At 60.3% G+C, this 22,037-nt stretch overlaps 1 protein-coding gene across 8 annotated transcripts in view; it reads left to right on the top strand.

Moving 5' to 3' along the window:
• The window catches only part of CHST1 (carbohydrate sulfotransferase 1), a 100,315-nt gene extending 81,756 nt beyond the window's left edge, over positions 1-18,559 (top strand). For 6 of the 8 annotated variants that reach the window (XM_070563836.1, XM_070563839.1, XM_070563835.1 and 3 more), the window contains 3 exons: positions 14,416-14,539; positions 15,173-15,268; positions 16,435-18,559. In XM_070563836.1, the coding sequence (XP_070419937.1) occupies positions 16,477-17,712 (1,236 nt within the window). In that variant the 5' untranslated portion in view covers positions 14,416-14,539; positions 15,173-15,268; positions 16,435-16,476 and the 3' untranslated portion in view covers positions 17,713-18,559. Of the gene's footprint in view, positions 1-2,371; positions 2,560-13,214; positions 13,324-14,415; positions 14,540-15,172; positions 15,269-16,434 lie in introns of those variants that run through there. The other 2 variants (XM_070563833.1, XM_070563840.1) reach the window with 2 other exon arrangements.
• The last annotated feature ends 3,478 nt before the right edge of the window (positions 18,560-22,037 follow it).

Here is a 22,037-nt window from a genome sequence, read left to right as displayed (position 1 = left end):
TGTACATTTCCCTCCTCTCCACCCGAAATACACCAGAATTTGAAAAATGAGGCGCTGGATCTGAGACTGCGAGATGGAGAAGGCGCCCTCGAAACTCTGACTCTGCTTGTCAGCAGAAGACTTGCCGAGGATTAGCTCGGGGTGGAAGGGAAGCTTCTGCTGGCTCAGCTCTGGGCTGGTGGGGGTGCCTTTCCCACGGAGGGACAGCGGGACTGGGGAACACGCAGTCCTTGCTTCCAGAAGGTCAGCACTCTTGTTAGGCAGCCCAGAGCGCTGCCACCCCTTGGGGGGCAAGCAAGGAAACAGACCTGGTCACCTTGAAGCCAGGACGGGGCTGGCGCTGCCCTCCTGGCCCCGCTGGGTGCCGGGCTGGCAGGGCTGAGGCTGGGCCGCCTCTGCGGCAGGAAGATGCTCGAAGGTGATCTGTGACCACACGGGATGGTACTCCGTTCGCTGGGGATGTGCGTCAGGGCTCGAGGCAGGCGGTGGTGGTGGGGTTTATAATTACGAATTTGCAGTTGTCACCAAGATAAATGACCATTTGGTCTGGGGAGACCCAGGGGGCAAGGGGTTCATACCATCTGGTTCTGGGCGGAGAGAGATACTTATGATCTGGGTCCCAAGTCCCCAGAGAATCACAGAGGCCACATTCTCCTCTGGAGGGAGTGAATGTCCATTCCCAGCTACCCTGAACCCCAACCAGCCAACAACAGCAACAACACTGTGCAATTATTAAGCACTTACCATGTGCCAGACAGTGTACTGAGTGCTTCTGTGCATCTTACCGTCGGGTGTTTCATCTTCCGGGTGAGGAGACTGAGGCGCCAAGAGGCTGCATCCCTCACACAAAGTCACACAGCAAATACATGGCAGGCTCTGACCAGGCAGCTCCGGAGCCAACCACTCTACCACACTGTCTGTGGTGTGGGTGAAGCTTTCTACACCCAGGCGAGGAGGCTTTCCCAGGGTGCCTGGAGCTTTCAAGTCCTCCAGCCTCTCCGGCCCCCGTCAGGAGTGATGGAGAGGCTGTAACGGGAAATCAGAGATTCAGAGACGGGTGGAGATGGAAGCTGCCTGCCTTTCCTGGTCTGAGAAGATAATTGCCTGGTCAGCTGAGGAGCACTGGGGGATGAGCCGGCCCAACCGCACACCCCTCTCCAGACAAGGCAGCAGGCCTCCCTGGTGGCCAGCCCTGGCACAGGCAGAGCGGTGGCAGAGCTGGAATCCCTGCCATCCTCTCCAGCCCAGGGGCCACTGGTCACATGGGATTCTCTGCTGTTTACCCAGCTTCTCCTCCACTCCACTCTGAGAGGCCAGGGGTCCGTTTGTCTTGTCGCCAACGAGTCCCCGGTGCCCGTGCAGCCCGGCCTGCGGGAGACTCTCAGTCAATATTTGTGCAAAAAATGAAGGACTGAGCTGCTCAGTCCGCCGGCGGGTTTCCCCTACAGAAGGGCGGCAGAGGCTCCACATTTCCACCGAGGAGCGCCAGCGGCGGTCTGGCGGGCGGGGGTGGGCGGGGTGGAGCACTGGCCTGGAAGACGGTCTGCCAGCAAGCCCACTCTAACGTCCATCTAAGCCGCCCCTTGACCTTGCCCAAGAGGCACACCTGGAGCGGGGGCAGGTGATTCATTTCCACACTCGAGGAGCAAAGGGGGGATGGGCTGGGGGGGGTGTTGGGGTATTGGCATCGAAACGCTGTTGGCTCTCCTTCTGGGTTCTGGAGTCCCTCCGTTGCGCTGGCTGGGGAAGGGGCAGACGACAGCTGGGCCCGGGCCAGGCTGGGGCTCCAGCCGGACTTCTGGAGGAGGGGGCGCTCAAGCGGAAGGCTCTCGGGGAGCGCCCTCAGTTGGGGGGGTTGGGAGGGTACGGGAAGAGGTGCCAGGGGGCAGCCTGCGCCCTCGCCCGCCGGCCTCCCCGAAGCCGGGGTGGAGGTGTGGCTCCCGCCGGGGGCGGGTGGCACAGGGGTGGGGGCGTCCGGAGCGCTCGAGGCTCCGGGAGCGGGAGGCGGCGGGGCGGCGCGGGCCGCGGGAGGGGTGGGGAGAGAAGGGGCGGGCGGCAGCCGAGGGGCGGGCGGCTTTGGGGGGTGGAGCCGGGACCGCAGCGCCCGCCGCTCGCTCGGCGCTTTAGCCGCCGCCGCCGCCGCTGCGCTGGGCTCGGGACGCGAGGCGGGCGCGGGGCGGGCGCTCGGTGAGGCTCCGGCGCCTGCGGCTGCTGCTCTCCGCCGGCGCCCGGGGCTGCGGCGCTCTGGGTCCCGGCCCCTGGCCCGGCGCCCCTGGCCCTCGCGCCCCCGGCCCCGGTCCCGCGTCTGCCCCGGAGAGCGCTCTCCGCCGGCCGAGCCGCCCCGGGCTCGCGCCCCCGGGCCATGAAGAGGGGCCCGTGAGGGCGCGCGGAGGCGGTGGAAGAGGAGGGAGGAAGGAGGCCGAGGAGGAGGGCGCGGGAGGCGGAGGATGCCGCCGCCGCCGCCGCCGCCGCCCGCCGGCCCCCGGCGAGCCTGACTCCAGACCCGAGGATGGAGCCGGCGCTGGGCGCTGCAGCGGCTCCCGGTGCGCCCCCGACCAGGTATCGGCCGGGCCCCGGGACGGGCGGGAGCCGATACTCGCCGCAGCCACGGGAGGGGCGCGGGCGCGGTGGGAGACGCCCCTCCGCTCGGGGACAGTCGCTACCCGCGCTGTGGGGCGGGGAGAGCGCAGCAGCGTGTTGGGCTCAGGAAGGGGCTCCCGGGCTGGTGGCGGGTGAACGCCGCGATCACCCCAGCCCTCCCCACCCCCATCCGGGGAGGGCAGCAAACTTGGGACGCGCGGCGGCCCCAAGGCGCCCTGTTCCCCTCCGCCGCGGAGCGCGCTCAGGGGCTGCCCTGGGCTCAGCGTCCCACAGCCGGCCCCGTTCGGGGCTGCCGAGGCGCCTCGAGACCCCGAGGTCCCCACGGCTGCACCAACTTTCCCAGCCAGGGCTGCCCCCAGAGGCAGGAGGCTGTCCTCTCTTCCTGCTCCCAGCCCCGGCCCCGCGACCTCACCGACCGCTCTGCGATGAGCTGGGCCCCCGCGGGGCCCGGGCCACCGGATGGTGCAAGAGCTCCCCACGGGAAGCCAGGAGCACCCTCCTGCTCTTCTCAGGGTCGGACCCCGGGAGCAGCCCTCCCAGGCTCCAGGAACCCAATGTTTGCTTTCACAGTTACAGCCCCAGGTAGCCCTGGCCGGGGAGCTAGGGGTTAAAAGGTAAGGCCTCAGGGTCGTCCTAGGTTGGCACCTTGGCCTGCCATGCGATGCCACAGGGTGCTCCTTGTGCCCACGCGGGCCTGCCCTTCCCCAGGGGCAGTTTCCCCACCTCTAGTGCAGGTTTCCTCCCGGTGGACTTCAAACTGCTCCCAAGCCAAGCAGGAGGCTCCGAGGACGGGCCCCTGGGGCGCCCAGGTGCAGAGGATGAGCTTAGACGTTGAGGGAGAGGTGGCTGGAGGTGGGCAGGTGGATGTCCAGTCAAGGACAGATGCGGAGCCCAGCATCCTTCGAGGGCTGATAGGGGCAGGGGGCAGAGGGGACCTACGATTGGGGGCAGGAGGCAGGCACCCTGGCTGGGAAGCCAAAGGAACCAGGAGGTGTAAGAGGCCAGGAGGCGGCCGGGGGAGCAGGGACCTGCCTTCTAGGCTTCCTCAGCCCCTTGAGGTGGGGCTGGCAGGTCCCAGGCTCCACTTCTCAGCAGCGGGGGACACTCCCAGGCTCCAGGATGACCCTGTTTCTTTTTCCAAGTGCTCTCACCGTCATGACTCACACAGTGGACTCACCAGGGAGGTATCAAGCCTCCAGCCTATTCTTTTCCCCTCCCTCCTGGGTCTTCAGGGAGCTGCCAGGGACAAGAGGGGGCGGGTTTGCCCTTGGGCCTCAGCCCCCTGAGGAGGCCAGGAGCCTGGCACTGCAAACTTTCATTTCCCTGTTGCTGGCCCCATCCTGGCAGGTGAGCCGCCCTAGGCCAGGCTAGGGTGGGGGGTGGGGGGCAGGTGAGAGGAAGTCTCTGCTAATGACCCCCCAGACCTGCTGGGGCTTTGAAATCATGGCCACGCCCCCTCCTGGCACAGACACTTCACACCCGGCCTCCTCATCTCAGAGCAGATGCATTTCCCCCCAAATCCAAATTTCCCTCTTTGCTGAGGATTGCAGCGCTTTTCGTGAAGGCGAGCTCCTCTTGCAGACAGCTGCCCTCCTGCCTGGCCCCTCAGCCCCCCTGCCCTGTGCAGGTCCCCATGAAGAGGGATGGGAGTCCCCCACCTGTCTCCCCCTCGCCCACAGGGCCCTCGTTCCAGAGGAAAGGGGGTGCTGACGGTGCTGATATTGGGGCGTGTGTTGGCTGCCAGGCTCTCATGGGGCTGGCGGGGGCAGGCTTGTGCCCCTGTCGGTTCCCCTTGCCCACACCCCTGACTCCCTCCCTTGCCCCCTGAGGGTCCCTCTCTACTTTTCCAACTCACTCTGCATTGGTGTGGGGAGCGAGCATTTGATATTCATCATCTGGTTCAGAGAAGGTCCCGAAGCCCTGAGTCACTGTATGGTTTCCATGGAAACAGACTTGTTCAGAGGACTCGGTGTAGCGCGGCGGTGTGGGGGGAGACGGGGAGCGCAGAGTAAGACTGGGCTCCACAAGTCTGGAGGAGTTGGACCAACTCCCTTCCAGGGGGGCAGGGAGGGGCTGGGTGAGGCTCTCAGGCCCCTACAGGAGGGGCTGCCTCTGCCCACCCACTGGGGCCCCCCCATCAGGAGCCGCTCTGCTCCCCCTGAGGCTCTTGGCAGGCTGCCACCTCTCTGGGGGCCTTCTGGCTAGGTGCCAAGGCGGCTCCTGGTGGCTGTGCTATGCCTCAGTTTCCTTCTCTGTGAAGTGGGGGAAGTAAGAGCACCTGCCTCGGAGAGTTGTCGTGAAATGCGTTAAAATGAGGGACACACTCAGAATGAGCCGTAGTAAGTGTTCAATAAGTGTCAAATTCACTAATTAATTCAGGCGGTTGGGAGGAACTCCCCCGGCTTGTGCGTTCACCTGGATCCGTCCTCTTTGCCCCGGCGGGTGGTCTTGACATCTGGCAGGGCTGGCCTCTTGCTGCGAGAGCCTCGCCCAGCAGCCCCGGTGCACCCCCAGCTGGGAACCAGCCATCCATTTCTTCCTCCCGCAGAGCATTTACTTGGGTTGTTGAGGGCCCGGCACCGTGCTGGGGAGTCCTGGCTGCTGTTCAGACCCCACCTGCCGGGGAGCCTTGTGGGACCAAATCCTCTGAGTCCAGATGGATGGGCCGCTTTCTGCCTCAGCCCCCTAGGGATCAGGCCAGAGGGAGAGGGGCAGGAGAGGTCCAGGCTCTGGGGGGACAGAGAAGGGACTGGGTGGGGCATCTGTCTCTGATCCCGGGGAGGCTTGTTCACCTGGCTGGGGATGCATCTCCCTCCTGAGGATCCACCAGAGGGTTCAGGAACTCTCCAGAAAGATAACGGACCCTGCCCCCCACCTCCCTCCTGGTTCGAGAGTGAACGGCTATGGCTGCAGTGTTCCCAGCACACCCTACCAGTCTGGACTGGCTCGGGGCTCCAGCCCGAGCCTCCAGGCAATGTGTTACTGCCCAGCCGGCTGGGAGAGGGCCTGGCCGCTGCTGTTCACCCCAGGAGCACCTGCTCTGGGCAGGTGGCTCGGGGACATTTGGGGCACCAGTGATGGCTCAGCCAGGCTCCCTCACCAGCCTTTCTCTTCCATCGCCCTCCCCTCCCTGGCCTGGAAAGAGGAGAGGATAACCCCTCCTCGTCGTCGTGTCACTGTCTCCTTCCTCCCCTCTGGTAAGGTGAACTTCAGCTTCAAGCTCCCCAAAGGCACGCCCCCCCTGCCCCCATCACTGCCAGCTGTCAGAGCTGCAAGGCATCCTCCACGTCTGCCGGCTCTTCTATTTCACAGATGGAAAAACCGAGATTCTTGGGTTTGCCTGTTTGGCCAGAACCCAGGCTAGCCGTGGCCACTCCCAGCTCCACACCAGCCCTGGGGATGCCCTTCCTGCTTCTCTGGCTCTCCAGGTAGTCCCAGATGGTGCCCAGCACTCCCCCCTCCCCACACATCCCCCCGCTTTCAACTCCTGCCAAGCTGCTCCCCCAGGTCTCTCTGGACCGCTTTGCTGTCCTCATTGGTGTTCACACCACCTTCCAATTTAATATCCTCTGCAAATTTCATTAGCGGACTGTTTACTCCTTCTCTCAGGATCATTAATGAAGACGTTAGATAAGATCTGACCCAGAGCCGGGTCTTGGCAGCACCGCGCCCCTCCCAGGCTTATTCCTCGGCCCCTTGCCCCTGGGCTTGCCTCCTCCATCTGGACCCTGGGGGTCTGGCCCCCTCCTGCTTCCCGCCCTGTGACAAGTGCTTAGGGCCAAGTCTGTTTGAATTAATTTTGTAAGATTACTCGAGGCGCTGTATCAAATGCTTTGCTCAAAATCAAGATATATTACCGTGCTTGCGTTTCCTTCATCTTCCAGTCTTGTAATTCTATCAGGAAAGCTATCAAGTTTGTCAAGCATGATTTGTTCTTTATAAATCCCCACGGGGCCGTGTGGGGCACAGAGTTCCTGTGTTTCCTAAATGTTTGGAAAGCCCCTCTTTGTGTTTGCTCCCGACTGGAGCGGGAAGGCCGTGGCCCGCATCGTCAGGTCTACTCGGCTCCTCCTCTGGCATGGGGAACGCACAACCCTTCCCTTCTTGGGGGTCTCTCCTGGGGGCAACCAGTGGTTTCTCGCCCGCCGAGCCCCTGCAGTGCGCTGGGGGCCCCAAGGTGGGCACCGGGGGTGGGGGGTGGGCGGAGGGAGGGCCTGGTGCTCTCCCTCAGGGAGTCTGCAGGCAGGTGAAGATGACAGTCTGACGCCGACCTCCTGAAGGTATCATTGAGTGATCATGGCCTTGTACCAGGCGCTATGCTAAGCGTGTAATGTGCGAGGTCTCACTGAAGCCCCTCACCTGCCCGGGAGGGGGACATGCGTGATCTCCTTCCCTGGGCACCTGGGGCTCAGAGAGGGTAAGGCTGCCAAGGCCCCAAGGTCTGGGTCTCACCCTCTGCTACATTGCTCCTGACCACTTAAGGTGAAAGTACAGGGTCTGGAGAGCTCATGGGGAGGGGCGTCCGGGGAAGGAAGGGGCGCTTTAGGGAGAACTCTGGCGAGGGGAGGCCCTCGTGCCACATGCACGCCCCCACAATGCCCAGAGCCTCAGTCTGCTTCCACTCCCTGCCACCTCCCAGCTGTGGGAGCAGGTCACTTAACCCTGGTGAGCCTCGGGCCCTTCCCCGTGACACGGATCCTCAGGGAGCAGCCGCCATTGTGTCCCTTACGGAGGTCCCACTTGATGTGGGGCAGAAATGCTCCTCCAGTTGTCATGTTACCAATGGGTGGCTCCCCTTCAGTTCTCAGCCAGGAGACAGAGGAGGGACAGGTTGAGCCGTGCCGGCATCCTTGCGACCAGCTGTGAGCTGGCGGTAAGTTCTGGGCTTAAGGAACACAGAGGCCTTCTCTGGGCCTTGATCCCAAACCTTATGCCCTATTCCAGACCATTTCAGGTCAGGTGGTAATAAAGACCTCCTTTGGTGTCCTCTTGGCTGCACAGGGTTTGGGCATTCCTGGGCTCCTTGACCGGGAAACCGCTCACTCGTCCCTCTGCTTGCCTGACCAGACCTGGAGCCCCAGAGTGGGCAGCAGGGCGTTTCGGCTGCTGCCTACCAGATGTGACGCTGCACCAGCTGTGCCCACACCCGTTACCTCTTCCGGTCTTTGTGATTATCTTCCTTTGTGTCATTCAGCTGGGGACAGAGAATCCCCTGGGAGGTAGTGAGATGGCACAGACCCTTTTGGTGTGCCTGGGAACCAGCCAGGAAGGACCCCAGGCAGCCCCATCCCTCCAGCTGATACCCCAGAGGCCTGATCTTGGAGCTGGTCAATCGGTGTTTGTTGGACGAGCCCATGTCTGGTTGAGGGGACTGCCGAGGCCAAGGGTGTCTGTCACCAGTGTGTGCTGGGATCCTGGTGACCACTTTGGCACTGGCACTGCCTGTCCCTACCCTCTCGTCACCAGGTGCTGGTGACACTTGCTCTCATGCGGCCTGAGGGCTTAAGTTCTGTGGTCACGGCCAGGGCTTGGGGGTCCTCAGAGCTGAGCTTGAACCCTGGCCCCACCACGGACTAGCTGCCCATGCTCAGACGAGTTCCCTTGCTGGCCCCAGCCTCTCTGCTCATCTGTGAGAGACGGCAGTGGTACCTGCGTGAGCACCCACTTGATGGGAGCCGGGACGCCACCATCTCTGGGTATCGCTCTTGCAGCTCCCACCATCTCATGTTATAGCCCCAAGGCTCAGATGCGCCTCCACCGACCCAGCCCCTCCGTCATCCCCGGGAGCTGGCTGGGCCTTGAGCAGGTGGACCAACCCTGGAGACTCCAGCTCCAGGGACAGACGGCTCCTGTCCCAGCCCCTCCAGCAGCAGCTGCCTGTGCTTTCGCTCCTGCTGGCGGTTTCCCATCCTTGAAGCCCAGAGGATGGGCTGAAGCCCGGTATCCAGGGGGTGGGGCCTCGGTACTATTCCGACTCTGGCTGTGGCTGCTGGGGAGAGGAGGGGGGACAGGAAACCGGGGCCTTTCCGCCCAGTGTCGGGGCAGAAGGGTCCCGCCTACCGCAGGCCAGGCTGTAGTAGGACCGGCCTGAGACAGGGAGCCCTTCTGACTCATCTCGCCCCATGAGGAGCCGGGCACACTGGGGCCTTGGGCCAGAGGTCAGTCATTCTCCCCACTGCTGGGGAGAACTTTCCTCAGGGGGGGCCGGGACCCCACTGACCGACTGGGCCCAGGGCAGAACGGTGGGTGTCTGCAGCCCAACCACACAGTCTGTGGGTGCTTCAAAGGGGGAGGCCGTGGCATCTGTTTCAACTCCCTGAAACGTTTCCAGGCTGCCATTGGCTGTTTGTGGGTTAAGTAGCCCCCAAAAGTCACACTCACCGTTCCTAATTCATGAGTACCCCTCTGTGCCCAGCTTTCTCTGCTTTCAGTCTCACATCCCAGATATTTGAAAGGTCCTGTGACCGTTGTTCCCATTTCATAGATATGGACAACTGAGGCCTGCAGGGGCGAGAGCCTTGCTCAAGGTCTCAGAGCCACAAAGCAACAGCAGGCGGGTGCGAGCGCAGGCCGGGCTGGCCCCACAGCCGGGGCGCCCAACCACCACCCAGCCTGCCTCCTCGCACGCCTGTGGGTAACTTCTCAAGGGTCATCATGTGTGGACAGTGGAGTGACCTGCTCTGGTCAGTCTAGAGACACCAGAGCTCTTAAGGGGCAGCCGAGCAGCTCTACTGATGGGGAAAAGTTGGCGAGCCAATTGCTGTCTCTAGGGGTTGCCTCAGGAGAAATCTTGTGCTGGATTCAGTATCAGGAATAACCGGGTATCTCTTGAGCAGAAGCTTTAATCTTCATCTCGTGGATCCTATGAAACGTGTAATGAAGTGTTGCCCTTTTCCCATTGGCAGCCAGGTAGCTCTGACCTGTATGTATAGCCCAGCAGTGACTTGGCTCTTGTACCCTGACCTGGCCCCTAGTTCTTTCAGACTTTCATACCCTTGTTTTCCCTTTGCCTCGTTTTCATTGCCTCATTTTCCTTAGGAAGAAAAAAACCTGGCTGTTTTACATGTTTTCGCCTTAACCAAACAAACATCTATGGTGGATCACCTCTGGCTACTGCAGACTCAGGGATTAAGCATTTCCTTTCTGCAGTCTCCATCCCAGAGGCCTGTGTGCCAGCTTCTCCTCCCCGTCCAGTTTCCCCTGCCCCTTGCTCCAGTTCCTGGGACCCCAGAGCCTCGGGGCCCCTCCCTCCTGGCTCCTGAGTCTGGTCAGAATTACGATGTTCAGTTTTTTCCCCCTGCTCTCCCTGTCTCCCCAGGGCTTTACAAACTGTTTTTAGGGAGAAAAAGCTGGGAGGGGAGTCTTTTCCTGGACTCAGGCCTCAGCTGCTCCCCACAACCCCAGGCTCCCTTTTGAGGTCTCGTTCTTTTTCAGCTCCTGCCCTGTCTCGGCAGCCCCAGGCGCCCGCCATCCTTTGTGGCCCACCTGAGCAGACAGAGCCCAGTTCTGGCGCCTTGGCAGCGGGGGAGGGTTGCTGGCTGGCCGTGCCCTGAGGACAGAATAGGAGGCACAGTGAAGGACCAGCACTGATTTTCATTGCCCCACCGTGTCATCAGCCACCCCTCTAGTTCTTGCATGAGTGGCTTCGCTCTGTCCCCAAAAGTTAATAAACTCAAACTGAACCAAAATGCTCAGTGTAAACTGTGCCATCCCCCGCCTCCATCACAGTCCCCTAGTTCCCCCCACTGGGGCATCTAGTTAGTGGTTCAGTACAGCTCTTTCAGTGGTTGTTTACGCATGGATTCAAATATACACGCACACGTACGCGCACGCACACGCGCACGCACATGCACACGCACAGCCTTGTCAAAGTGAGAAGTGGTGGTACGCTATTGCACGTGTGTCTTCTGCTCCAGCTTTTCGTATCTTGAGTGAGGTCTCCACGTCAGCGTATACCCATCTGCGCGCCTTCTCTGAGATGGTCCGTGGAGAAGACAATCCTGGGAGCGGGGAGAATGCTCCTGTAGAAGGGGTGAGGGCTCTAAAGAAGAGGAGGGGCGCCCGCGAGTGGGCTTTAGGTCCAGGAACCTCCTAGTCGCGTGTGTAACATTGTAGGCACAAACGGATCTTTCTGGGAAGGGGGATGGTGTCTCTCCGAGGGGTCTGTAGCCCAGAAAAGGCCAAGCGCCACAGCTCTGGGTCGCGTGCGACTTCACAGGGCAGGAAGTGGGGGCGAAGTTGGCAGAGCTGGCTCCCCCTTGGTTCTTGGGCCCCCAGAGGGGCAGCCACGGATCAGGCTGGGGGGGCTGGTACACAGAGCTGCCCAACTCTGCTGTCTTCTTGGAAGATGACTGAGGCCTTCCCACTCCCAAAAGAGGGTCCCCCGGCCTGCGGAGAGGGTGGCCCTAACTCTGGGAATGGAGTATGGGGCCTTCCGGAGGGCAGAGAAACCCACTGCTCAGACCTGGGAGGCCCTTCGAGTCACTGGGTCGACACACAGAGAGGCCAGGAGTTGAGTCCAAGGTCACCCAGCAGGGACCGGCAGAGGCAGTGGGCTGCTGCCGCCCGTGACATCAGTTCAGGGTGCCTTCCGCTGCCGCAGCGGGGTGAAACCAGGGGAGAGCGCCTCGGAGGCGACGCTGCTGTTGCTCCTGCCTCTTGGAGTGTGGGTGAAGATGAGGGGGCGCACAGAACAGGGCCAGCAGCCCGGGTGGGCGTGGCACGTCGCCCCTCACCGCCTCACACTGGCTGCAGCCCCCCCCCCCCCCCGCCCCAGCTGGACACGGCGGAGACGCAGGGCTCAGGCCGCACTACGGGATGTGGCCGCCAGAGGGCAGCAGGACCGCCACTGCGGCGGCTCAGCCCGCGCAGGAGAAAGTTCCGGCTGGGAGAGGAGCGAGGGACGAAGGGGCGAGGGCAGAGGTCTGGGTCCCGAGCCCGGGAGAGTCCGCCTGCCTGTCAGAGTCAGCGATGGCTTGTCCTGAGGTGCTTCCCCTAGACAAAAAGCAAACGAGACACTGAATGATGCTCACAGGAACCGACGTTTGTTGAGTGCCTCCTGTATCCACGCTCCATATTGACTGAGTCCTCACACAGCTTCTTAAAATGATCCCCATTTTGCAGGTGAGAAAACAGAAGCCCAGAGAGAGGAAGAAATCTGGCCATCAGTGGGGCTGGCGCCAGAGCCCATGTCCCGGCACAGGGCTGTGCCACATCTATATGCCCGGCATTGACTAAGCTTTAAGTCCTTCAATTCTTACAACTGCCACTACTATGGTTAGACCCATTTAATGGATGGGGAAAGTGAGGCTCAGACACAGCTGGTGAATGACCAGAATCCTGGGGGCGTGGTTCCCTGGCTTGAGCTCTTAGCTGTGAATTACAGCTCACCCCGGATCTGCGCCCCCATCGCAGGGCGAGTGACACTGAGACCGGCGCTTCTCTGGGGAGTGGAGTGCACCAGCTTCCCTGCCTTCCAGCAGAGGTTACAGCTTCTGGGCTCCCCTGTCCAAAATCTGCCTGGATTTGGACTACCCAGAGGCGGAGGGAGGCCACGCCAGGGCTGCCGGAAGCCCAGGGAGGGGCCGTGGGCCCACAGTCTGGCTGGGGGACAAGGGCACTGAGGAGTCCCTTGCAGTGGCCAGAGCTCCCCTGGGAAGGTGGGAAGGGGGGCCCTGGCCCCGGGGCCTCTGGTTTCCAGGGCAGATGCCTCCAGCATACCAAGGACGCTTGGCCAGCCCCGAGCCTGGCTCTGCCAGGCTGGCAGGAGAGCGGGGGCATTTCTAGGAGGGCCTGACTTCCTCCATCTTCCTGCTCCCATGCCCTGGCTGTGCCCTCCCGGGCCGGGCCTGTGGACACATGCCCTTGCTCGGTGCCCAGGCTGCACTTTGTGAACCTGCATCCGCTTTCTTAGGGATTTATTACATCGAGATGCTTCCCATCCTTCTGATTCATTAGTGAAGGCAGCAGCTTCCAGTCCTGGCCTCAAGTGGGGTGGGGAGGGGAAATGAGGGGGAGAAACTTGAATGGTCCCCTCCCTGGAAGATGCTCCTCTTTGAAGAAAACCCTGGGTGAATTGTTTTGGGAACCCTAATCCTAGAGTTAGGTGAAGTCTCTTTAAGCCTCCTGTTTCCTGCCTTGGCGGGGACCCCAGGGAGTTGAATGTGGTGGCCAGGGAGTGGCTTCGAGCATGGACTCAGAGCACACTGCCCGGGCTGGAATCCTGGTTCGCCCCTTACTAGGGTGTCAGCTTGGGAAAGTTACCCGACCTTGTGGAGCCTCAGCTTCGCCATCTGTGAAATGGGCATGTGACAGGGGCAGCCTCACAGGCTTGGTGTGGGGGCAAGGGGAGCTGACGCCTGTGAGGGGAGCACAGGCCTGGGAGAAAGATCGCGAATGCCCAGTCACTGCTTGCCTTCCTTCACAGTATTTTTCTTGTAATTGCTAGAACGGTGCCTGGCTCCTGCTGCTGTGTGACAGGTGTTTGTGAACAAGCACAAAGCGGGACATCAGAATGAAATGGCGTCGCAACTAAAGAGTGGGCCCCCAATAACTTAAAAATATTACCTAGCACTGTGATTGATGGCCTTCCCTGCCTGTTCTTTAAAGGTGTTCACCTTTGTCTCGGGGCCGTTGGCAGGCCGGGCCTGCACTTGGCGGGGGAGCTGCATTTAATGGAGAGAAGCCATTCTGTCTGGGCACCTCATCCAGTCCTGCCACAGGGTGAGACAGGAGTGGGATGGGGTGCGGTCAGAGTTACGGGTTTTCTCTGATCACAGTGGAGGCTCCCAAAAATCTAGACTGTGCCCTTCCCTTGTTTACTGCCACCTGGTGACGTGGTACTGCTTCCTATAGGTACCAAGCAGAGTTTCATACTTAACACAGGACTTCTCAGCTCCGGAGCCTCAGCTGGCCCACTGCCATCTCAGCCCAGCCTCTGTGCACCCCCCCGCCCCACCCCCCCAAGGCAAGCAGCCTGCTTCAGCTCCGTTTCTTTCCGTCTAAGCGGATGGTGAAGGGGCCGGAGCACTGGCCTAAGAGTCTGACCCAGAAGGATTTGAGTCTCAGCTACTTATCTGCTTATGTCCATTTGCTTAGTCTTGGAGCCTCAGTTTCTCCGTTTGAACAATGGGAGTGAGGACCCTAGCCTCCCAGAGCGGGTTGTAAGGAATAACACGGTGTGGAGAGTTGGGTGAGCTGAGGCAGGCGGTGCTGGAGGTTTGGGAAATGGGGACCCGCTCACCCCGCCCCCAAATGTGTCATGTCAAACAGCGGGATGTGGAAGGATGATCACAAAGGGTGCAAGTCCACCCCCTTGGCCTTGAGCCGACAGGTCAGCAAGACCAGACAAAAGCGGGGAGGAACACGCTCCAAGTCTCGGGAATCGGCTGTCCGTCGCCTTCTGCTGCCCGGTCCCTCCCTTGCCCGTTCACAGATGGGCTGGGACATTGATGGCATGCATGTTTGAAGGCCGAGTACGTGTCAGCTGGAGGGACAGGAGGTCGAATCCCTGAGAGGGAACGAGTGGCTCTGGGGACCTGCCAGGTGGGGTTCGACCAGGCGCGTGAGCTCCAGCCAGTCCCTGGCCTCTCTGTGCCTCAGCTTTCTCGCCTGCGAAATGGGGCGAATCCTGGCGTCCACGTCAAGTTCTCGCGAGGAAGAAATGAGCTAATGTGGACGGGGCCTCGCTGGCACTTTGGAAGCAGTCCGTGGATGCTAACAAATCGTGCTACGGCCTTGGTGTTTCAGCTTAGAACCCGTGGGGCGTGTCACAGTCTCGACTGCTCCCTGGTTCACGTCCGCTTTGAGTTGCAGGTAGCCGGTCTCCTGTCTCCAGTGTGGTCGGAAGTGGAACCGCCCTCCCTGGCTGTCCCTCCTCGAGGGCCTCTGCGTCTGGGCCGCTGTCACCGGAGCCGCCGATTCCACCTGGAGGCCTGGGGTGAGCCCCCCTCCTGGGGAGTCACTGCACAAGCTGGGCTTTGAAGGGCCAGGCTGCCCTGTTGATTTACATGCAGAACCAATCGGGGCTGTGCTCAGGCCAGTTTTCTGGGGGAACTTTGAGTCTGATGCTCTGTTCCGCTGCTGGGCGCCGGGCGCTGGGTCTGGTCGGGTCTGTCTGGCCGCCAGAGCTGAACAGGGCTAGGCAGGCCTGGGGGTGTCTGTGGCCAGTGAGTTTCTTTGCAGTGGGCGGGGGGGGGAGTGCCTCCCTGGGTGGCTGCCCATGTGGGGCACCAGCTCTTGGTCGGCTGGGCTTGCAGGGTGGCTAGCTCCCTGCCCACTGGGTTCTCTGTGAGCACAGGGACAGTGACTTGCTGGGAGGGGAGGGGTAGGGGGTGAGGCAGGTGGGTGGAGGGGGTGGGGTGCAGGCCAGGACTCAGGGGGCCGGATCCAGGGGATCAAAGATGGCGCTGGGTTACTTGGAGCCATGGGTCAGTGACAGACCTGGGAGAGCAGGCAGCCCTCTTTGCCAGCCCTAGGGGGCAGTCTGCGGGGCACAGGACACAGGAGAGAAAGGGCAGGGAGGCACTGGGAGCCCCCCTGCTCAGAACCCCCCCCCCCAATCTTTTTGCAGTTTGCCAGCCACAGGGCTGCCGCACAGGCTGGGACTGCGGCTCGGCCAGGAGACGTGGTGGCTGTGGACCCCCCAGCTCCGAGCAGCCCCTCTTTGGTGAGTGGCGGAGCCCTCCCTGCATGTGCCCGTGGAACAGCCCAGCCCTGCCCCACAGCGGGATGCTGAGCTGGCCTCCCTTGGAGGCAACTTCCAGAGGCTCAGGTTGGCTCCTTGCCCTGGACCCCAAGCGCACCCTTCGTGTTCCCTGCCCTGGGGCCCTCCGCATCCCCCACGCCTTCTCCAGTCCTTGAGGGGCCCCTTCTGTTCCACTCCCTTCTCTTCTCTCTGTCCTGCCTGAGTTCTCTGGGGCCATTGCTGGATCACACGGGGGTCCCCGAGCTCACCCTGTGGGCAGAAGGGGCTGAGGGCCTACGGGTGGAAGCTCTTGAGGCCTGGTGGGGGTGGGGGGCCTGGAGGAGCCAGTTCACTCTGCTGTCAGTGGGGTCATCCGCCCATGGCCTAGACGCCTCCCCCAGGCCAGGAGCAAATCCTGGAGGGCCTGGGGCCTCAGAAGTCATGCTTCTCAGCAGCCCCAGACCCCACCTCTGCTGCGGGCCAGCTGACTCTTAGAGACTCCGGGAGCCCGAGGAGTCCTCATCTGGGGTAAACTGCTCCCCTGCATCCATAAATTGGGGGCCAGGTGACACGGGTGTCCACCGTTCCTGGCACAGCCTGCAAGGATGACCTGATGCTGGCAGCCCACCCACTCACCGTGTGCAAGGGCACTTTCTGCAGGGGGCTTGGGTCAGAAGGAAGCATCTGACATGGGCTCTCCTTCCTCCTGGGGGTGGGCAAGGGAATGGAGGACCTGGGTGTCAGCTCGTAGGGGTTGAAGAAGATGCAGGCGGCCCCAGAAGATGCCGGGAGGGGTGACAGGCAGTGGCAGGGGAATGGCTTGAGCCAGGAACCGGTCGTTTCCTACGTATGGAGTCGGGGCATTTCGGGGCCCCAGGAAGGAACTCCGGGCTCCCGATGGGAGGCCCCCACAGCAGTCTGTAGCTTGAACCCTGGGGTTCGAGCGATCAGTTTGTTCAGTCCCCAGAAGCTCCCAGAGAATGTAAAGTCTGGTGTAGAAGCTGCCTAGCCTTAGGTGCCCGTGGGAGCACTGGGCTGGGATCCGTGGGCCCTGGAGGCCAGCTCTTCCAAGAGAGCAAGCCGGGGCCCCTGGCCGTGTGAGGCACCCACGCCTGGCTGCCCCTGACGCTGCCCGCCTTTGCCCGCAGACCTCGCGCGGTGGAGAAGCAGCCCCATGAAGGTGCCCAGCCATGCAATGTTCCTGGAAGGCCGTCCTCCTCCTTGCTCTGGCCTCCATCGCCATTCAGTACACGGCCATCCGCACCTTCACCGCCAAGTCCTTCCACACGTGCCCCGGGCTGGCGGAGGCCGGCCTGGCCGAGCGGCTCTGCGAGGAGGGCCCCACCTTCGCTTATAACCTCTCCCGCAAGACCCACGTCCTCATCTTGGCCACCACGCGCAGCGGCTCGTCCTTCGTGGGCCAGCTCTTCAACCAGCACCTGGACGTCTTCTACCTGTTCGAGCCGCTCTACCACGTGCAGAACACGCTCATCCCGCGCTTCACCCAGGGCAAGAACCCCGCCGACCGGCGCGTGATGCTGGGCGCCAGCCGCGACCTCCTGCGGAGCCTGTACGACTGTGACCTCTACTTCCTGGAGAACTACATCAAGCCGCCGCCCGTCAACCACACCACCGACAGGATCTTCCGCCGCGGCGCCAGCAGGGTGCTGTGCTCGCGCCCCGTGTGCGACCCTCCGGGCTCCGGCGACCTGGTGCTGGAGGAGGGCGACTGCGTGCGCAAGTGCGGCCTGCTGAACCTGACCGTGGCCGCCGAGGCCTGTCGCGAGCGCAGCCACGTGGCCATCAAGACCGTGCGGGTGCCCGAGGTGAACGACCTGCGGGCCCTGGTTGAGGACCCCCGGCTCAACCTCAAGGTCATCCAGCTGGTCCGCGACCCGCGTGGCATCCTGGCTTCCCGCAGCGAGACCTTCCGCGACACGTACCGGCTCTGGCGGCTGTGGTACGGCACCGGGAGGAAACCCTACAACCTGGACGTGACGCAGCTGACCACCGTGTGCGAGGACTTCTCCAACTCCGTGTCCACCGGCCTCACCCGGCCGCCGTGGCTCAAGGGCAAGTACATGCTGGTGCGCTACGAGGACCTGGCCAGGAACCCCATGAAGAAGACCGAGGAGATCTATGGCTTCCTGGGCATCCCCCTGGACAGCCACGTGGCCCGCTGGATCCAGAACAACACGCAGGGGGACCCCGCCTTGGGCAAGCACAAATACGGCACCGTGCGCAACTCGGCGGCCACGGCCGAGAACTGGCGCTTCCGCCTGTCCTATGACATTGTGGCCTTCGCCCAGAACGCCTGCCAGCGGGTGCTGGCGCAGCTGGGCTACCGGATGGCCGCCTCGGAGCAGGAGCTCAAGGACCCCTCCATCAGTCTGGTGGAGGAGCGGGACTTCCGCCCTTTCTCGTGACGGGGGCTCCGTGGGTGGGGGTGAGGGGCACATCGTGTCGGTTTTGATAAAATGGACCGTTTTTAACTGTTGCCTTATCTCCCCCTCCCTCCCCGCCCCCGTCTTTGTGTCCTTCCTGCCCCCCGCCCACTCCCCACGCCCTTCTGCCTCTCTTTGTCTCTGAAATTTGCACTATGTCCTGGACAGGAATCACTGCGCCAGAGGGGGCAGCAAGTGGGGTCCAGCCCCCATCCCACTCCATTCGGACACACGGACGTTGGGTCTCTGTGTGAATGGTGACAATGTTTACAAGCACCACACTCACACATACACACACACACACACAGACACACACGGGCGCCCACGAGGAGAGACACCCCAAACCACACAACTTCGGAAGCTTTTGGAACAAGTGGTCAGGGTATGGTAGTTTTTGCACTGTTACTTCTGCAACGCAAGAGGCTCAAAACACAAAGGCCACTTCTCTCTAATTTATGAATGGTGTCTATCCTTCCCCATCTGGCTTCCTGTCCCCAATGCCCACCGCCCCACCTCGGAGCAGAGAAACTGCCCCCTCCTGCCCGCCCTTGCCTGTCGGCGCACAGGTTTTTACTGTGAGGTGAATGTGGACCTTGTTTATTTTCTCCAGTCTGTGGCGATGCTGTCTGTCTGTCTGAGTCTTGTGGCTGCCCCTGGACCAGTGATGGCTGATAAATCTTAGGGGTTTCTGATTGATCTTGGGATCCATCTGTGATATTTCTTTGTGCCAAAAAGAAAAAAAAAAAAAAGAGTGGATCGGTTTGCTAAATGAACATTGAAATGCTTTATCTGTGTTTTCTGTAAATAAAAGAGTGCAATAACGTCTGGATGTGATCGTGGCACGTTCTGAATGGTCCTGGCTGGGGTTGGGGCGTTTCTGTCTCTGGGGAGGAGAGAGAGAAGGAGGTGGAGGTAGGAATTCAATGACAAGTCTCTGGATTTCAGAGCTCGTGTCACCCTCATCACCCTTGACGCTGAGTTCAGGGTGTCATTTCCCTTCAATTACCTTATAGCCAGCGGTGACGTTCAAAATCTTCGACACCTGGTAAGTCTTGCTGAGTCACTGTCCAGAGGTCAGGACGAGGTCCTGGTGGCCCCTTTCTGTGCCAGGTTTTACCCCTTTCATCGCTGGGTCTGGGGCCAGGATAGCGGGGGAGGGGGAACATTCGAAGGGTGGGGTTTCTCAGGGCAGAGGCTGCATCTCAGCCGTTCTGGAAGTACTTCAGTGTTTTAACAGCTAGCGCAAATGTACCAGTGTCCATACTGGTGGAATATGAGGTGTGCTTACTTCCTTGGCAATACAGTGGCTTCCTCCTAGCAGCTTCCCCAGCTCTTATTCCAAGAAGACAGCTGGTCCTTGGGAAATGGGTCACAGCTCTGTGGTCGTGGGACAATGTGAATGCCTAGGATTAGCCCCCGATCGTCCTGGACTTCCTCAGGAAATGCCGTCCTGGGCTGTGCTATGTGAGTCAGGAGGATACAGATTCAGAGGCTCTAGCACGTAACTTAGATAATAGTAGCTTAATCAAGAGAGGCTATTTTGTTTTATTCTCGCTGAACAGTGTGTGCAGCATACGCTGCGCAAGGCTGATAGGGTGGTTCCCAGGTTGTGTGCCCGGATATCAGGGACTCTGGCTCTTTCCGTGTTGTTGCTGGTCCATCATTCTAAGACGTTGCCCTTGACTATATGGTCCAAGGTGGCTCACCAGGCGGTGGGAAGGAGAAAAACGAGAAAGGAGGGCCCACCTCTGCCATTTGTGAGCAAACCCGCAAAGTTACAGACATCACTTGCACTCACATCTCGTTGGCTGGGACCTGGTCACATGGCCATATTTAGCCACAAGGGATGCTGGGAAATGTAGTCTTTTATCAGGGTGGCCATGACTAGTAGAGTGGCCACTGAGTCAAAGGCTTATCTCCTTGGGCTTCAGGTTTCTTTTCTGCAAAAGGGAGGCAGCATGATTTGCGCTCTCATCCTTCAAGAACAGTAGGCTGGTTTGGAAAAGTCTCTATCAGGCCTGGTGAGGGGGACTCCGGTTCACAGGCGTTGCTTCTCCAGCCTGTTGTGAGGGAGCCAACTTCTAAGTTGGCTGCATGGCCTCAGTGCCCAGCTGGTCAGTGCTCGCCCAGTGCCCCTGGCCAGCTGTCCCAGCGCCCAGGTCGCTCGCGCCTGCTCCCGTGGAGGTTCCTTCCCTGTCGTAGTAAACGATGTTGGGGCCCTTGTCTCCCAAGACGCTCCTTTCTCTTCACTCTCCCCCTGCCCTGCCTTCGATTGTCCCGGAGTCAGGGGGCTTCTCTCCTCTGGGTGGGTGGCTTCAGGTGGGGACTGGGAGACCCTGGAGCTCCGGGGCTTCTTGGAAAGAACCTCTCGCCTTGACTGCCGTGACAGAGACTTTAATAACACTAGCTGGGGCTTTCAGAAGAAAGCCCTATTTAGTGGTGGAATCATCCGTCCATTCATCCATCCATTCATTCATTCATTCAAGCATTTCTGCCTCTTCTATGTGCAGGCCTTGGGGTTATGAGCATCCCTTCCAGAGAACAGTCTGGTGGGAGGCAGACAGATCAAAAGATGGTTACAGCGTGGAGAAGCACTGTGCCTGCGTGCCACACGGGCAGGACTGGGCCCCACACCAACTTGGTCCTCACAACCCCAGGGCCACTACAGTGAGTCACAGGCTTACACCCAGCCCTCAGGGGCTCATTCACTGTGTCCCTAGTGACAAATAAAAATGGCAAGCAATAGGATATATTGGAGTATACGAGGAAGCCATTTGGTATAAACCTAATTCGGCCTGACTTTGTTTTTTCCGAAAGGGCCTGACTGTGGCCGTTGAGCACGCATTGTATATCTGCTTAGACATTTCCTATGGCCAGAACAAAGGCCCTTGAGATAAAGGTGCAACTTCCCCCCACATTGGCACTTCCTTAGGCATAAGTATCTTTCCTTAGGCTAGGAACTGATTGCGGCACTCACCTTTGACCACCCAGCTCACCTGTGACCACCCAGCTGGAGACAACAGACTGCCACCCTGCTGTGTTCACTGAGACAGAAGGCCTACCTGCTGCTTCCATCAATCGCTGTGCTGACAGAGCAGTCTCGCGACTATTGTAAAAGGGACATTTCAATCCTATGTGAAACATCCTCTCTGGGGGTATATAACCAGTCTGTGCACCCCACTTCTTTGGTGCCCTTTCTTCCTTCGGGAAGAAAGGCCCCGGGTTATAATCCTCAGATTTAAGCTCAGAATAAACTCACCCAAATTTTCATTTATAGATTGGTTATGGATTATTTTCATCAACACTAGTCTTGGGGCTTAGAGAAATCAGGGAGGGCTTCTCTGAGGTGGTGGTGCCTGAGTTGAGTCTTGAGGAGGTAGGAACTGGCCCCATGCAGGAGGCGAGAAGATGCTTCCCAGCGGAAAGAGAAACAGGTCCAGAGGCACAGAGGAGGGGAGGTCTGGGGCATTCACAGCTGTGTGGGCTGCAGGCAGGGATGTGGGGTGGACCATGCTCCACGTCCTGCCCTCAGCTCATCAAGCTTGGAAAGTCCATTTTACCAGGCCATCCAGGGCAGTGGCCTCCAAGGGATGTATTTGTGATGACCAAGCCCACATGACAGAGACTCAGAAACCAGAGGCCTTGCCTGCTTTTAAGGTAAAGAGCAAACTCTCAGAGTGCCCTGTGCCTCCTGGCCCCTGCCACCTCAACCTGTGCCGCGCCATGCTCCCCTTCATCCATCCCTCTTTAGTCTTCTGGCCTTCCTTCACTTCCTTGAACACACTGAGGTAGATCGTGGCAGTGGCAGCCCCTGATTTGTTCATGCCTGACTCTGGGTTGAGCCGTGTGCCTTCCTTTGGCCAGTGGGACAAGAGCAAGTGTGAAGGGTGCAGAGCTGTGGAAAGCTGCCGAGCTTTGGAGTGGGTCCTTTTCGGCTGCCTGTGGAAGCCTTTTAGCTGCCCTGTGAAGGAGGCCCAGGGTAGCTCGCTGGAGAATGACAGACCTTGAGGCCAAGAACCAAAGAGCCCCAGCCAATGGTGGGCCAGTTCTCCACTGACACGGCAACTGACGTGGATGCACCAGTGAGCCCCGGCCAAGATCGGCCACAATCTGACCTAGATGACTGGAACATTTCTGACCCACAAAATCGTGGGTTGAAAAAAGTAGTGGTTGTTAAGTTTTGGAGTGACTTGTTACACTGCAAAAGCTAACCAATACACGTGCCATTCTCTGGCTCATTGCAGGGTCTTTTCATGGACTCTTCCTTATGCCTGGGTTCCTCTCTCTTTACCTAACTAATGTCCACT

The sequence above is a fragment of the Equus przewalskii genome, chromosome 11 (assembly GCF_037783145.1).
Source record: "Equus przewalskii isolate Varuska chromosome 11, EquPr2, whole genome shotgun sequence".
Lineage (NCBI taxonomy): Eukaryota > Metazoa > Chordata > Mammalia > Perissodactyla > Equidae > Equus > Equus przewalskii.
This window is presented reverse-complemented; position numbering and strand designations above follow the sequence as displayed.